The sequence below is a fragment of the Artemia sp. Qi Xiang Cuo genome, chromosome 12 (assembly GCF_049724085.1).
Source record: "Artemia sp. Qi Xiang Cuo chromosome 12, ASM4972408v1, whole genome shotgun sequence".
NCBI classification, from domain to species: Eukaryota; Metazoa; Arthropoda; class Branchiopoda; order Anostraca; family Artemiidae; genus Artemia; species Artemia sp. Qi Xiang Cuo.
Window position 1 is genome coordinate 43,281,390 of NC_142805.1, and position 17,830 is coordinate 43,299,219.

The 17,830-nt window shown below is 37.5% G+C and overlaps 1 protein-coding gene across 2 annotated transcripts in view; it reads right to left on the bottom strand.

Annotated features, from left to right (window-relative positions):
- The window catches only part of LOC148946152 (E3 ubiquitin-protein ligase RNF25), a 58,061-nt gene extending 44,982 nt beyond the window's left edge, over positions 1–13,079 (bottom strand). The window contains exons 1-2 of one of the 2 annotated variants that reach the window (XM_089098213.1): positions 13,008–13,079; positions 1,180–1,248 (exon numbers count right to left, since the gene is read on the bottom strand). In XM_089098213.1, coding sequence (XP_088954339.1) covers positions 1,180–1,248; positions 13,008–13,024 — 86 coding nt within the window. In that variant the 5' untranslated portion in view covers positions 13,025–13,079. Of the gene's footprint in view, positions 1–1,179; positions 1,249–13,001 lie in introns of both variants that reach the window. The other variant, XM_089098212.1, reaches the window with a different exon arrangement.
- Positions 13,080–17,830: the final 4,751 nt, after the last annotated feature.

A 17,830-nucleotide genomic window follows, 5' to 3' on the forward strand; every position in this document is an offset into this window, starting at 1 on the left:
CAAAAAAACCTTTGATAAAAATACTACTTTCCAAGAATTAATGAAGATGACTATTTGACTTTTATTACACTGTTCAGAAGCGTTTTGATATCTTGGATGTTCAACAGAGGGCTGTCTTCCAAGTTAAGGCAGAGCCCCAAACCCCCTAAATGAGGTATTGGCTTTCATTAATTGCGTCAATAAATATAACTGACGATTTCAATATGGCCTTTGTGAAGTTTTCTATGGTAAATTCAAGTAGGTAATGCAAAATTTAATATCATTGGCATGTTTTGAGAGATAGATTTTTGGATTCCTTGTTTTCAAATCTCCACTAATAATAATTTCAAAAATATGAAAAGAAAAGTGTAACTTACAGATAATTTCGCATTATGTATTTGAAGTAAGTGTGAAAAGTTGCATCATAAACACAATTTATTTTTCACTTGAGATTTACACATATATGAAAAAAAGAAAATTCTAATAACCTGAATTTCAGCAAGAACACCGTAAATCAAATCTTTTATCAGCTGAAACTAAATTTTCTTCATATACTTGCAATCATGAACAAAAATAAAATAATCGACGAAATAAACACCACGACACCAAATTAAAATATGATCTTACAGATGAACTGTGAGGATTTGAATGTTATTGGTCCATAAATGTGACTTGATTCCTCGAAAGGATAACACTTGATTCCAGAGGTCAGTGATCATTGTACCTAACCAATTTCCTAAGAAAGCCTAAAATTAGATTCTTCGACTATTCATATTTCAATACACCTAACCAATTTAGCCTTGAACTGGCCATTTTTAGAAACAAAAACTTTTTTCTTGCAAAAATAGCTTTTTTTTAATTATTGATAGTAATAATGGGTAGCACTAAAACATTATAAAGATTAAACAAAAATGAACAATATTTTGGAATCATTTTAGGCACTCCTTCTTGATAGGAGCTAGATAACAAACCGAAAAAAAGAGAAAAAAACAAACTTCATTGACAAAACGATAACTTTGAAGTACGAATCTCAGATACCAAAAACAGGACCACAGCACAATGTTGGCAAGGCATATAGGTTCTTGATTATTGATGTTCATCAAACTATGGTTTCCAAAAATTATTCTCTTACATTTCCTATAGCGTTCAGCTTATCTTCTTTTTAGATTAAATTAATCAATAATTAACTGAAAAAGATACCTTTGATCCCTTTCCGCATCCACTGAATCAAGAAAAATGGCTTGAAGAGCCTCAACTTCCTCTACAACGCTAGAAAATCAAAAATCAAATATATTATGTATGACCGTAATTTTGTACTATCCTTTATTATAACAGGAATGTTTAATCAGTTTACTCACAGAGGTCAACAGAGGGAAAATAGGAAAAGTAACATATGCCATTGCCATCACTACTACTAACAACGCAATGCAGCACAAACCTACCTGAGGTCAACAGGGCTGATTTTCGTTTGGCCCTATATGGGTGGCCACAAGCACAAAACCTTGGCAATCTGTCAGTCTTCATCCATAAAAAGGCCTAGTATATTTTAACTTTTCTTTCATTGAAAGCCCTAAAACCATGTTTTTCTTACAGCTTACTGTCTGATATACAGTCTGTCAAACAACTACCTAGAGCTCTCCTTAGACAATTCTTCTAGGATTCATTTAACAAAACAATTTCCAAATTTCAAAGCACTTGCTTTCAGACCCATACTTAACCTCTATCCTTACTATGGCTTCCAATACTCTAATCTTAGGTGAAAAAGTTTAAAAGCTGAAAATTGTTGAAAAAAGATTTTAATAACCTGAAGAAAGTTTATAAACCAACAATAGAATATTGGAAGCTATAGAGATGATAGTGGTCAAGTATGGTTCTGAAACGTGGGTGCTTTGGAAGATGGAGGAGGATTGGCTATATGTTTTCCAAAGGAATTGTCTATGGATAGTTTTGGGTACACATTTGGTTGACAATATATCCAATAACATGTACCAAAAGTATGGTTTTATCCCACTTTCTAGGGCAATAATGAGAGAAAGGTTGAGATGCCTAAGACATGATTTGCGATGAAGGATGACAAATTTCCTTAGTTTGTTCTTTTTAGCCATCCATCTAGCACCAAATGATATGTAGGCAGTCCCCAAATGGGGTGGAACAAGTAAAGTAAGCATTTGAGGGAAACTAAAAATCTTGGGAGGGAGAAAAGAGTAAAGCTTTGAACAGATTGGGGTGGAGAAGAAGCATGTGCAGTTATGTTAGGCTCAAGCAGCTTGGTGTTGCAGTGTACCTATTTTATATTTACATACCTATTTGACCGACTGTATTTCAAACAGCAAGCTATAAAAAAAATGCAGAGTCATCCCACTTTCAAGAGCTGTAATGAAGGGAACGTTGAAATGTCTAGGACATACTTTACAGATGACAGATTGTGATTTTTGGCCATCTATTAGGGCCTAACCAAAAAGCAGGTATTCCTGGAATGGGGTGGGAGGAGGTCAAGAGGAAGGATTCAAGCGAAATCCACTGCGCCCCCCCCCCCCCCCAGCTGCAACACCTGGGGCAGCTGGTCCGGTTGTAACCCTCCTCCTAGGAACGGTTCTGTCTGTATGTGACCTCAATTTCTATAAGTAAGATTTTATATATTTTTGGGGGGAGGGGTTTGCCTTCAATCTCATGGATTTAATCTGGTCTTCTTGCTGCTTCAACACCTTTTTGCTTGTACTTTTATGCCTCAGTTTTGTCAATCAAAAGCAATTTGTAAATTGTCTCATTTACACATCAAGCACCAACTAGAACTATTGACAACAAGGAAAAATGGCAAGATTAAATATTTACAAATAGTTGAGTTTATTAGATTTGATCATAAGGATGGCTAAATATTTAGTGGTTCAACTCTCGACAAGGAAATACTTTATAATTTTGAAAAGTGTTTTAAAACATTCTAAATGCTTATTTATATTATTTCACAAATTGCAGAGCATTACTACATCCCCTCTCTTCACAATAGCGCTGCCTATGACAGAAAGAACAATGTTGGCACAATGTATTATTTATTTCTGTGTTTTAGACCATGGCACTTCGTATCAAAGGGCTTATTCAACTGGAAATTGGAAGGACTTGTGCCCTTTTTAAGCCATTTTGTTAAACATAGTTGATAGATCTGGAAAATATGTCTTTGAGGAGGACACTCCCCCCACATCCCTCAGGGCAAGGGTTGTAAGTTAGGCCCTGGGGCCATATAAGGTTTTTATAGTAAGCATTGTTGTAGAAGCTTCAAAGAGGGCTCATTTGATTGAAAATTCAAAGGGCTTGAGCCCTTTTTAATAGTCAAAACTGATTGAAGGGCAACTAATCCCCCTCTCACACCCACCATTGCCAAAAACCCATCCAATCAAAATTTTGAGATAGCCATTTTGTTCAACGAAGTTAAAAGTTTTGGAAATTAGGTCTTTGAGGATGACAACCCCCCCCCCCCATAGCCCTCAGGGCAAGGGTTGTAAGTTATGCCGTGGGGTCAGGTAAGGTTTTTATAGAAAGCATTGTGATAGAAACTGAAAAAAGGACTCATTCAATTGGAAATTGAAAGGGCTAGTGCCCTTTTTAATAGTTGAAAGTGATTGGAGGGCAACTAACCTCCCTCTCACGCTCACCATTTCCCCAAACACATCCAAACAGTATTTTGAGATAGCCATTTTGTTCACCATAGTTGAAATTTCTGGAAATTAGGTTATTGAGGATGATAAACCCCACAGAGCCCTCAGGGCAAGGGTTGTAAGTTATGCCCTTGGGGCATATAAAGTTTTTTTTATAGAAACCGTTATCATAGAAACTTCAAAAAGGGCTCATTTGATTGGAAATTGAAAGGGTTAGTGCCCTTTTTATAGTTGAAAATGATTGAAGGGCAACTAACCCCCCTCTCATGCCTTCAATTTCCCAAACAAATCCAATCAAAATTTTGAGATTGGCATTTGTTAAACGTAGTTGAAAATTCTGAAAATTATGTCTTTGAGGATGACAAACCCCCAACACCTGTCAGGGCAAGGGTTGTAAGTTATGCCCTGGGGTCATATAAGGTTTTTATAGATAGCGTCCTTGTAGAAACTTCAAAAAGGGCTCATTTGATTGGAAATTGAGAGGGCTAGTGCCCTTTTTAATAGTAGAAAGTGATTGAAGGGCAATAAACTTATGCCCAGAATTTCCCAAAACACATCCAACCAAAATTTAGAGCCTTTTTTTTCAATGTAGTTGAAAGTTCTGGAAACTATGTCTTTGAAGATGACAACCCCTCACCAGCCCTCAGGGCAAGGGTTGTAAGTTATGCCCTGGGGGCATATAAGGTTTTTTATAGAAAGCGTTGTCGTAGAAACTTCATAAAGGGCTCACTCGATTGGAAATTTAAATGGCTAGGGCCCTTTTTAATAGTCAAAAGTGACTGGAAGGCAACTAACCCCCTCTCACGCCCACCATTCCCTGCAACATGTCTAATCAGAATTTTGAGATAGCCATTTTGTTCAGCATAGTTTAAAGTTTATGAAATTAGGTCTTCAAGGATGACAACCCCCAGGGCAAGGGTTGTAAATTATGCTCTGGGGGCATATAAGGTTTTTATAGAAAGTGTTGTCATAGAAACCTCAAAAAGGACTCATGGGATTGGAAATTGAAAGGGCTAGTGCCGTTCTTAATAGTCAAAAGTGATTGGAGGGCAACTAACCCCCTTCTCACACCCACCATTTCCCCAAACACATCCAATCCAAAATTTTGAGATAGCCATTTTTTTCAACATAGTTGAAAGTTCTGAAAATTAGGTCTTTGAGGATGACAACCCCCCACAGCCCTCAGGATAAGGGTTGTAAGTTATGCCCTTGGGGCATACAGTTTTTTTTTATAGAAAGCGTTGTTGTAGAAACTTCAAAGAGGGCCCATTTAATTGGAAATCAAAAGGGATGGTGCAATTTTTAATAGTCGAAAGTGGTTGAAGGGCAACTAACCTTCTCTCACACCCACCATTTCCCCAATTACATCCAATCAAAATTTTGAGATAACTACTTTGCTCAGCCTAGTTTAAAGGTCTGGAAATTAGGTCTTTGAGGATGACAACCCCCCCTCCCCACAACCCTCAGGGCAAGGGTGTTAAGTATGCCCTGGGGACACATAAGGTTTTTATAGAAAGTGTTGTTGTAGAAACTTCAAAAAGGGCTGATTTGATTGGAAACTGAAAGGGCTAGTGCCCTTTTAATAGTCGAAAGTGATTGGAGGGCAACTAACCTCCCTCTCACGGCCACCATTTTTCTGAACACATTTAATCAAAATTTTGAAAATTTTGCAAAAAGCAATTGGATGGCAAATTCCCCCCCCCCCCGCCCAGCATTTCCCCACACTTCCGATCAACATTTTGATATAGCCATTTTGTTGAACGTGGTTGAAGGGTCTGTAAATGATGTAATTGAGTATGACAACCCCCCACAGCCCCCAGGGCTAAGGTTTTAAGTTATGCCATGGGGGCATATAAGGTTTTTATAGAAAACGTTGTTTTAAAAACTTCAAAAAGGGCTCATTCAATTCAAATTTGAGAGGGCTATTACCTTTTTAATAGTCGAAAATAATCTGAGTGAGAATCACCCCCTCCCCTACACCCATCATTTCCCCAAAAATTATGATCAACATTTTGATATGGTCATTTTGCTCAACGTAATTGAAAGGTCTAGAAATTATGTCTTTGAGGATGACAACCCTCCTCCCATAGCCCTCAAGACAAAGGTTGTATGTTATGCCCTTGGGGATAACTTAAATGAAACCCAAAACAAACAGAAATTAAAATAAATAACAAAGTCAAACTCAACACGAACAGAAATTAATATGAGTAGGGTTCTAAACCCCTATGCTTTCAAAAAACAAGAATCTAGTTTATACTTTACTGAAAAAATTCTTTTAAATGTTTTCATTTTTATAACGTATAAGACATCAAAAATTAATTGAGATTTTAAGGAATATATTTCAGCATATATATATTAAACTGACAATGCACATTTCTTTCAGTAAATTCATTTGAATAATATATTGCCCATGTGATTTTTGGTTTCTGATTTTGCCACAGTTGATTCAATTTACAAGAGCACATGTTGAAACAAGAGTGAAAAATGGCAAAACATCACTGCTAGCACTAACAAATCACAATAGCACCAAGCTGCCCAAGGCCAACACAGCTATGCTTGCTTCTTCTCCATTCCAATCTATTCAAAGCCTCCCTCTTTACACCCTCCCAGGAAGTTCCTATTTCCCCTAAATCTTTCCTTACAACGTCCTCCCAGCCAGTGGCGTCATTGAGGGTGGCTAGGAGGGGCAGTTGCCACCCCTCCCCCCATTTTTTTTTTTTGAAAAAACTGTAATTTATTAAGTAGCTTTAAAACTGTTGCTTGTTTCAAGTGTCAAATTTGCTCTTTAATTTGAGCAGATAATTTTTTTTAAAATTAATTCATGCTTGTTTTTAACATAAAGAAAACAAGACAAATGGGGGTACATTACACCATAATATGTTCAACATTAATATTTTTCCAAATATACTGCCATTGAAACTTTATCATCAAGTAAAAATGTGAGCCTACTAATTGCAAAATTGAAAAATGTTCTATGCTCTCTATTTGGCCACATTTGCTCAGTTCAATTTTCTCCCCTGATAACTAAGGTGCTTATACTTCCTATAATCTATCAGTTCAAGATTTGATTCTCTTGTTTAAAACTTTCAAAAGTGTGAATTTGCAAATAAGACAGAAATGGTATCATGGAAGAGTGACAAGGTAGATATGCAGTGAAAATAATTTCCTGGACGAAACAGAAATCATTGAAAAAGAAAATAAGACTTGTGCTTTTTATAATAATATTTGCGCTATAACTAGATAGGTCAAATCAGTTGTAGTTTGGTCATGGAATTTGGCAGAGGAACATCCACACCAGGAAATCATTTAGTTGTTTTAAATTTTATTTCAAGTACTTAATTGAAGCTCTGATTCTCTTATTTATCATTGAAATATCTAATAAGTGCTGATTATGTCCCATTCCTTACGTTTTGGATTCACATACTAATCAACAAATGTAGGACTGCCTCTGTGTAAAATACTATGACTTCTTGCTATTTTTGCCTTTCTAAATATTTCTTTTCAACAGCTCTGAAAAAATAATTGACACAAATGTGCTAGGAATTATGACTGAAATTAGTTGCATTTCACACAGCAGCAGTGCTACTTCTGGGACATTTTTCTTAGTATCAGCATGATATATGAGATGCTGGCTGACAATAGAGTAAAGTGAATTTAAACAATAAATATGTGTATTTTTCTCACAATTTTAGAAAGTTTGTGTGCACATATAAGTGGTACCAACTCATTCCTTTTTCTGTTATTCTCAGTTTTATCATGGAGCACTAGGAGACCAAGCTTTGCTTGTGAAGGGAGTTATAGACACAAAAACAATATTCAGTGTAACACTTTGGAAATGTATATGCTTGGTTCAAGAATAAGATTGAGCATCCTGTGGTGGGCATGGGGGTTAGGGGAAGTGGGGGGGGGATATGTACTGCAGCATTAGTGGTGAATCTGACTGGCAAGCTGAGTGTGTATGATATTTACCTTGGCCCACCCAAAAACTTGTTTATGCTAAACTACTGTCATCTGCAGTAGCTCATTGCTGACAATTTTAGAGAAAACCAAGCACCAGCACTTATATTTATGACTGTTTATGTGTGTTTATTGTTTATAATTCATTGTGTAATGTTTTTAAATTCACCAAGTAGTGTGTTTGTTCAATAGTTACTTTTCTTCACTATACTGCTTGAATAGCCTCAACTTCAATAGCACTCCCTCTTCCCCTTCCCCCCCCCCCCGCAATAAAAATACTATAGCTATGCCCCTGCTCCCAGCCAAGGACAACCTGCTTTCCATTTAGAGCTAGACAGTTGGGCGAAAAGGACAATCTTTAGAAATCTGTCATCCTTCATCTGCAGAATGTGCCCTAGCCATCTCAACCTTTCTCTCATTAAAGCCTAGAAAGCAGGGTTGAACCAAACATCTCATACAGCTGTTTTGAAATACAGTTCGAAAACTGTTTGAAATACAGTCAGTCAGGTGCTCAAAACAATCCATTCTCTGGAAAACATTTAGTGAAACTTCCTCCATTTTTTGGAGCACCCATGCTTCAGAACCATATTTGACCACTGTCATCACTATGGCTTTCAATATTCCAATCTTGGTTTGGAGACCTATTTCCCTGTTCTTGTAAAAAAAAATTCAACTGTGAAAAAACACCCTGGGCCTTGGCTATTCTTCTTTTAATATCTTTACTGCACCCACTGTCTTTACTAATAATACTACCAAGGTAAGTGAAGTTGTCTACTTGATCAATCTTTTTTTTACCCAATGTTATATTTTTATCTTCCCTTATTCCTAGCCTTAGCAACTTAATCTTCTTAACATTATTTTTCAAACCTATTCTAGCACCCTGAACTTGCAAAGTCTCTAAAAATTCATTCATTTTGTTCACACTTTCATCTAGGATGCTTTAATCATCACCATGATCTAACCTTAGGTAAGATCTTCCTTCCTATTTGATTCTGTGTTCTCCCATTACCTTTCCTGTGATTCTTAACACATAATCCACCAAAATGATCCATATAAATAGAGATAGAACACAACCCTACTTAACTCCTGACTAAATACAAAACCAACTACTAACCTAATTTCCTACCTTAACTGCAACAGTGTCATTCTTGTATATAACACTAATCCCTTTAATGTATTTGTCTGATATACCATATAAGGTTAAGACCTTTGCTAAAGCTCTTCTATTAACTGAATTGAGTACTTGCTCATAATCTATAAAACTGAGGACTAAAGGTGTTTGATAGGCCAGGTACTTCTGAATTATTGACCTGAGAGTGAAAATTTGGTCAACACATCCTCTACCCTTCCTAATACCACACTGTTCTTCTCTTAAAACTTTGCCTATAGCATCCCTGAGTCTAAAAGTATTATCATACTAAGTAATTTGCTATGTACAGAAACCAGGATAATATCTATAATTACCACACTCATTCTTATCACATTTCTAATAGAGGGGCTTTCCTAAAATCATTAGGTACTTCCCCTGTTTCAAAAATCATATACATAATCTACAGTAACTGATTACTAACCTCATAGCCATCATATTTAAGAAACTCATTTACCACCCTATCAGTACCTGGGGCCTTATTAATTTAATCCTTTTAGTACTGCCACTAATCATAGGCACCCATAAGGGGGGGAGGGGTTAACAGCCTTCCTTCTGGCTGAATGATGCTGCCTTATATTTTTATATTTCTGTTTTGATACTTCTATTATACAGCATTGAAAGTAGCAATTAGACCAGGTAGGCACCCTCATCCCTCAACCTATGGGTGCCCATGTCACTAATCCTTCCCCACAAAATAAATCTTCCTTCACATCCAAGGTGTCAAAGACTTTTTTTTTGTTTTCCCCTATATCTTTTCCTATAACTCTATCCTGATCTAGCATACTCTCCAAATGTTCTGCCCATGTCTCTTTTACTCTATCTTTATTGCTAATTGTGACCCCACTCCTATCTTTAGCTAGGACAAGTCCAGATTGACTACTCCCTCTCAATTTATTAACATACCAGTACAATATTTTACACTGCCTAATGCAAATATTCAGTATATTATGAAGTAAGAATTGTTTTCTTAAAATATTTCCTTCTCAACAGCTTTAATGCTAGACCTAGCCTATACCTTTTACTGAGGATTTAGCCTAGCAAAGTGCTAAGGCTCAAATTGTTTCTTTGGACCCCATTTGTGCTGTAGATCTAGAACTGTAAGTTTCATTTTTATATACAAAAGTTTATATTATATCATCAAAGATCAGTTCCATCTGGAGCAAGCAGAGATAGGTACTTTAGATCACATTACCATGGCATAACTTAGGTTTTTGACTCATTCCTGAAAGTTTCATTGGCATAACCTAGGTCAACAGCTCCCAAGATAGCAAAAGGCCCCTTACCCTAAGACTTTTAACCACTAAATAATCAAATAAGGTAAAATTCTACTTTCACTACTTTTGGCTATCTTGGAAAGGGGTCAGGAAAATGAAACTTTCAGGGATGGGTCTACAGGCTAAACTATGTCCTGAGAAGAAATTTTGAAGCACCTATATGCACTCCTTCTTCCTCTAGATGCCAGTTCTCTCATCTATTCAACTCAACTCCAAACCATCAAAATATACCAAGCAATCCTTTACAAATTACAAGATGATGGTGGAGGAGCTGTTAGATGCTAACCTGGAAACACTTATATCAGAAGATGTCAAAGCCTCATGGCTAACTCTAAAAAAGACCTTACTAGAGAGCCAAGCCAAACACACCAGCATAACATGGAAAAAGAAACCCAAAACTTTACCTTTCCTCACCCCAAAAATCAAGAAACTACGCAACAGGAAGAGAAAACTTTGGGAGATGTACACGAAACAAAAGACTACAGCTTTGTACGAACAGTACAAAACTGCAAGGAACCTCCTCAGAAAAGAAACTAGAAAATTGACCTCAAACTACAAAGAACGACTGGCCAAAAACGTTAAGGAAAACCCCAAATTATTCTGGAAATACATCTCCCATAAGAAGCCAGGCAGACACTCCGTACCAGACCTGGTAAACAACAACTCTTTATCCTCTTGCCCCTCTGAAAAAGCAAACCTGCTTAATCAGCAGTTTACCTCAGTGTTCTCCCTGGATGAACCCCAATCAACCCCCCCACCAGCAGAACAGGCTCACACTCTCTTCCCGATGGTACACTCACCAGTCACCATCAAAGAAGTAACCAAACAGCTTAAGGACCTCGATCCCAACAAATCAACGGGACCTGATGGTCTCAGCCCACAACTGATGAAGGAATTAAGCCCTGCAATATCAGCCCCACTGGTAAAACTATTCAATCTGTTGTTGGCACAAGGAAAGCTTCCAGGGGACTGGAAGAAGGGAATAGCCATCCCAATTCACAAGAAGGGTAGCAAAACGTCTGCAGCAAACTACAGACCTATCAGCCTTACATGTGTGGCATGCAAGGTCATGGAGAGAATCATAAACAAGCGTATCATTAACCATCTTGAGGCCAACTCACTTATCAGCAGTAGTCAGCATGGTTTTGGCTCAAAGAGAACGGTGGACACAAACCTTCTTGAGTCATATAGTCTTGTAACTGACCTACTAGAGAGAGGATTACCTGTGGATATAATATTGTTGGACCTAGCCAAAGCATTTGACAAGGTTTGTCACCGATACCTCATTCACAGGCTACTTACTCTATCTCTTAGTCCACAAGTGGTCAGATGGACTGAGGACTTTCTGAGGGACAGAACACAGCAAGTGAAAGTGACAACCGGACCAAACAGCCATGTCCTTTCTGAAAAAATCAAAGTCACTAGTGGGGTTCCCCAGGGCAGTGTCCTGGGCCCCACCCTGTTCAACATCTACTCTACATAAATGAGCTACCCCTCATCACCAGCAACAAAACCACCCTATATGCGGATGATTCAAAACTCATAGGTCCTGCCAACACCTCTTCTTCCACCCAATCCCTCCAAACTGATCTCAACCACATGTGCTCCTGGGTCAAAAGATGGCTGCTGGAATTCAATGCAGAAAAATGCAAGGTCATACACTTCGGACACAAAAACCCCAAACATCAGTACCTCATGACCCAAAATTCTGGAAGTCACCACACAATTGAGCCTTTCCAGGAGGAGAGAGACCTTGGCGTCATTGTTGACTCCCAGTTGAAATTCAGCTCCCACTCACAGAACATCTCAGCCAATGCTAGTAGAGCCCTAGGCGTCATCAAACACAGCATCACCAGTAGGAGTAAACACGTAATCACCAAATTCTACAAAGGATTAGTAAGACATAGACTGGGGGTGGGGACAATACTGGCCACCTCTCAAAAAGGACAAGGCAGTTCTTGAGCAAATCCAACGAAGGGCCACTACGATGACTGCTGGCATGGAAAACAAAACATACAGTGACTGGCTGAAGGAACTCAACCTCCCCTCCTTAGTATACAGACGGAAATGTGGAGACATGATCCAGGCGCACAAACTCCTCTCAACCAATCAAGAAACTGAGATCCTGGAGATCGACACCTCCCACAAAACACAAGGACACCCTAGACGAATCCGCAAACATCACGCTACAATTGGAGCAAGATGCAATTTCTTCTCGAATCGGATTGTGAACCTCTGGAACAACCTCAAGGAGGACACTGTTGCTGCTGAATCAACAGATGCTTTCAAATGCCATCTGGATGCTGAGTGGAAAGATACACTGTGGAAGTTTGACTGGGAAGCACCAGAATCTTCCACCAGAACTTAACCAACTACAACAGTCATCACAAGGAGTGATTCAACAGGATCAAAAGTTCTTATTTCACTCCAAGCTGTGATTTAAGGTAATTTAAGGTAAGTAAGGTAGATGGTCCTGAAATTTGCCTACATGACAAGCACCTAGCCTATTGAAATTTTGACAATACAACATTTTATCTTAATTTTCAGTTTATCAGTTTTTTTTATCTGGCATTAGTTCTGAAAATGCAATTCCTGCTGTTTCAGTAGAATTTTAAGCCATATCAATGTTTTTTTTTCAAATTTAGAATATGTATTTGCATATCTTTAAAACCTCATAAATTTGGATTGATTAAAGTTGTAAAGGTGAAAACAACTTTGTTGCACTTCATTTAAACAGAAGATCTATTTGCAAGGTTTCACTTTTATAACATACATATTTGTAAAGGTCAGGATCCTCTAGAGGAAGGAGTGGAGGTAGGTACTTCAAAATACCTTCCTAGGACATACTTTAGCCTGTAAAACCAATTCTGAAAGTTTCATTTCCCTAACCTAACCCCTTTCCAAGATAGTCAAATTTTACCTCCAAATACTTCTATAGACACTGAAACAAATAAGTAGCAGGCCTTCTATGTGACGTAATATTTAGAGTACCTGTACCTGTTCTCCAAATCCATTGAAAAGCACGTGTTTGAATTTTCAAAATCTGCAATAAATGGTATTATTTGCCACCTATTGAAAATAAAAAAATAAGGGCCTTATAAAACAAACGTTGAGTGGGCCCATCCTGTTTTAAATCTTTTGCGTTTGAACTAGTTAACGTGGGATAAGCAAAAATAATTACAAGCTTCTATTGAATGTTCATATTGCTCATTGGAATCATTGACCATTTTGAATTCTTACACTGAGTACCATAGATCGATGGAGCAAAAACTGACAATACCAGACCTCTGTATAGTAGTCTCAGCTAGTCCCCGAAGCCGCGCCACGCCGACATGACGGCGGCGAATGTGTGATTTAGTATCGGCGGCGGTGCGACGCTAGGCGCGGCGAAATTTTTTTGGCGGCGCGCCGCCAATTTCTGACCGCGGCGCGCCACGGCTTGCCGATTTTTTTGATTAAAAAAAAAAAAAATTCTACTTCACCAAGCACGTTCAACCTCAGCTTGATTTTAGTAAGAATTTTTAAATGGTTGGCTAAAAACATACAATAACAATATGACAAAACAAGGATTTGTTCGGCCGTGCGGAAAGTATTTTTGTTCACCGTCGATCAGACCAAATAGAATTCTCATTTTTAGCCACTAGACCCAGGGAAACCTATGTTGTGTTTTTGTTTAGCATCACATTGTTCCTATAAAATCCCTTGTTTAGTCATTTCCTTCTTGTTAATGATTTGTGCTAATGTGTGTATAACTTTCAAAGTTTGAAGTTCAAACATCTCCTGTTCATCAAATACATACGAAAAGGAAGGGAAAAAAACAACAACCTCAAAAAAACACAGTATACAAGGCAGATACCATGGCTTAGCAACACCAACAATTTTAAATCAGCGGTTATATCACTTTAGGTACAATTGATGTAACAAAAGTGAGATCTGATACTAGCATTGGACCTTGAGGTCCCACAGAATGCCGTAAATGGGCTTCTTCTTTGTATCTGCTGAAATAAGTTGTTTTTATAAGGGAGAACAAACCTGCACCTTTACCATAGGGCTCCAGCACCCTACACTACAGGGGGGGGAATTAAACTCCACCTTTACCCTCTTTTCTTATCAACACGGAATAACCCTCCAAAATTTTTTTTTTTTGAAAGAAGCGGTTAAGTTATGACGTTTGAAGTCAAAGTCTAAGGCTACTTCAACTTCATTATGCTCTTCTCACTTTTCAAAAAAAATGTAATTTATTTCTATATATATATTTCTATACTAGCCCTAGCTCTTTTCCAGATTAATTAAAAAATACTTTTTCTACAAAATAAGTTTTTTAAAGAAAAGCAAAGAACTCCATTAAACAAAAATGAGCAAAAATAAAATCAAATAATCTACCAAGCGGAGAACTACCAGAAATCAGCATCGATAAAAAAATTAAACCCAAAACGAACCGAAATTACAATAAATAACCGAGTCAAACTCAAAACGAGCAGAAGTGAACATAAGTTGGGCTCAAAACCCCTATGCCTTCCCAAAGCCAGAACATAATTTGCACTTAACTGAAAAAAAAATATAAATGTTTTTACTTTTATAACTTTAATAAATAATTTAATATTAATATTTTGATTACTTAATATCAGTATATGTACATGAAACTGACAATGCACATTCATTTGTATTTTTTCAGTAAAGTGCAAATTATGTTCTGGCCTTGGGAAGGCATAGGGGTTTTGAGCCCAACTTACTTCGGCTCGTTTTGAGTTTGGATCGGTTATTTATTGTAATTTTTGTTCGTTTTAGGTTTCATTTATTTATCGATGCTGATTTATGGTAGTTTCACGTTTGGTAGATTATTTAATTTAATTTTTTTTCATTTTTGGTTTAATGGAGTTCTTTACTTTTCTTTTAAAAACTTATTTTTTGGAAAAAGTTTTTTTTAATTAATTTCTGTTCATTTTATATTGACATAGTCTTTTCAGGGAAAAAGAAAATAATACTTTGAAACTTTTCGTTCTTTTAATAATTAATAGTTTGGCCTGCTATTTGTATGCTGGAAAAAAAAATTCAGCAATTGTAAACAACATAAACCCTTTTAAAAATATGGATAGAAATAGATATGTTTAATTTAGTTTCATACCTCCTCTAGTTAACCTGAAACAGAAAACTTGAAGCCAGTTCCAAAAAAATATTTTTGCGTTCTATGATAACTGGGATACACTCACGCTCTTTTGATTTGGTTAAGTCTTAAGAGCAGTAGTAACCCCGAAGTTTTAACATAATAACCTCAGTCGTGCTTTGTATAATGCGTAGATTACGTATCGATAATTATCAATAGAACCTTACGTTTTTATTTAATCTTAAGGCAGCAATTGCTTTTAAAAATAAAGCGAACGAGAGGGTGGGCGTGGAAGGTAGGCGCGGAAGGGGGATTAATTTCCCTCCAATCATTTTCGACTATTAAAAAGGACATCAGCCCTTTCTATTTTCAATCGAATGAGCTCTTTTCAAAGTTCCTACGACATCTCCTTCGATAAGAAGTGGCCTGGTCTAAACAACAACAACAACAACAAAATGATAAATAATACCCACATCAATCTTTACTATAAAAATGTCAAGGCTCCCAATCCCTTTTGATTATTAGAAAGGGCACTAAGCCTTTCGAATTCCAATTGAATGATCCGTTTTTGAGTTTCTACGAAAACACTTTCTATAAACACCTTAAATGACCCCAGGATGTAAATTGTAATCCGTGACCTAAGAGCTTTGAGGGTGGTTGTGATCCTCTAAGACCTAATTTGCAGAACTTTCAAATAATTTAAACAAAATGGCTATCTAACAATTTTGATTGAATATGTTTCGGGAAATGGCGGGTGGGGAAGGGGTGTTAGTTGCCTTCCAATCACTTTCAACTATTAAAAAGGGCACAAGCCACTCCAATTTCCAATTGAATGAGCCCTTTTCGAAGTTTCTACAACAACTTCTTCGATACGAAATGCCCTGGTCTAAATGGAAAAAATAATAAATAATATATTTTGCCAACATCGTTCTTATATACCCCCAGGGCATAGCTTAAAACCCATGCCCTAAGGGTTGTGGGAGATTTACCTCCTCAAAAGCGTAATTTCTCTCTGGAAATCAATTATTCTGAACTAAATGGCTACCTTAGAATTTTGATTGGATTTTTTTCGGGAAATGATGGGTGTGGAAGGTGTGTTAGTTGCCTCCCCATCACTTTCAACTATTAAAAAGGGTACAATCTACTCCAATTTCCTATCAAGTGAGCCCTTTTTTAAGTTTCTGCGACAATTCCTTCGATACGAATTGTCCTTGTATGGAAAAAAAATAATACATTGTGCCAACATTGTTCTTTACTTAGGCAGCGCGATTGCGCTGCCGATGATAACATCCTAAATTGCCTTATGCTTTTTTACCTACCTCTTTTCATCCGAAAAATAAGAAAGAAAATGAACAAAATTTTAAAGTGCAAGGTATAATTTTTGTTTCAAAAAAATTTCTTCTTCTCCTTCCGATATACATGGCGAGCCCAAAATTACAGTATTTAACTTTAAGAAGCAGATTAGCCGGGATGACGTTTGAAGCCCGGAGGACGATATCGATAAGCAAAAAAGAGCAAAAAAAACGGCGGCGTATTAGTGACGCCACCGCTGATAGAATCAGCGGTGGCGTCAGCGCACTGATGCAAGCTTAGTGGCACGTCCCCGTTTTTTTTTCGGCGGCGCGGCTTCGGGGCCTAGTCTCAGCATTGGGTAAGAAATGTTTGATAAAAGAAATGTTGGATACAAGTGTCGCTGGAATCGGTACCTCAATTTAGGGGCACTTCGTTAACTCTAAAGAAATACAGCTGTAGGAGAAACAAAATTCTGAGCGGTCAGTCCTTCAAATCGAATATAAGGTGGAATGAATTCTCCTGTGTGGAGTCGTGATTAATGATTCGTTTACACATTGCGGAAATTCACGCGGATATATGGTTCGTTTACACATTGCGGAAATCCATGCGGAAATCCGTCCGTATCTGTTCGAACTATGGCTAAAATAACCCTGCGTTTTAAGGCAAAGATTTCAAATTATTGCCTATTCTGAAAGCTGTTGAACAATAGAGAGCCAAATGACACCGTTTTTCTTAGTTTTCTTATTGCCTGGGTGCGCAGGATCATAGAAGCTGGGTGTAGCCTTGAACCAAAGTTATAAGATCGTATACTTTTTGATAATCCATACTCATGATTTTATTCATTTAAAAATCTTGCCAAGATTCCGTCCTGATGGTTCGTTTACACATTGTGGAAATCCGTCCGTTTCTGTTCGAACTATGGCTAAAATAACGCTGCGTTTTAACAGCACAGATTGCTAAATCCGCATGAATTTCCGCAATGTGTAAACGAACCATTAGCAATCCGTGCGGAAATTCCGCCCGTTTTCGTGCTAGAAAAAATCTCTAGCTTTCCGCAACGTTTTGGTCAAATCAGGACGGAATCTTGACAAGATTTTTAAATGAATAAAATCATGAGCATGGATTATCAAAAACTTCTCAATCTTATAACTTTGGTTCAAGGCTACCCTAGCTTGTATGATCTTGCGCACCCAGGCTACAAGAAAACTAAGAAAAACGTTGTCATTTGGCTCTCTATTGCTCAACAGCTTTCAGAAGAGGGTAAGAACATAGGTCACGCTGTTGCAATAATTTGAAATCTTTGCCTTAAAACGCAGCGTTATTTTAGCCATAGTTCGAACGGAAACGGACGGATTTCCGCTTGGATTTCCGCAATGTGTAAACGGACCATAAAGATACCATAGTAGTCCTCTTCTCAGACGTA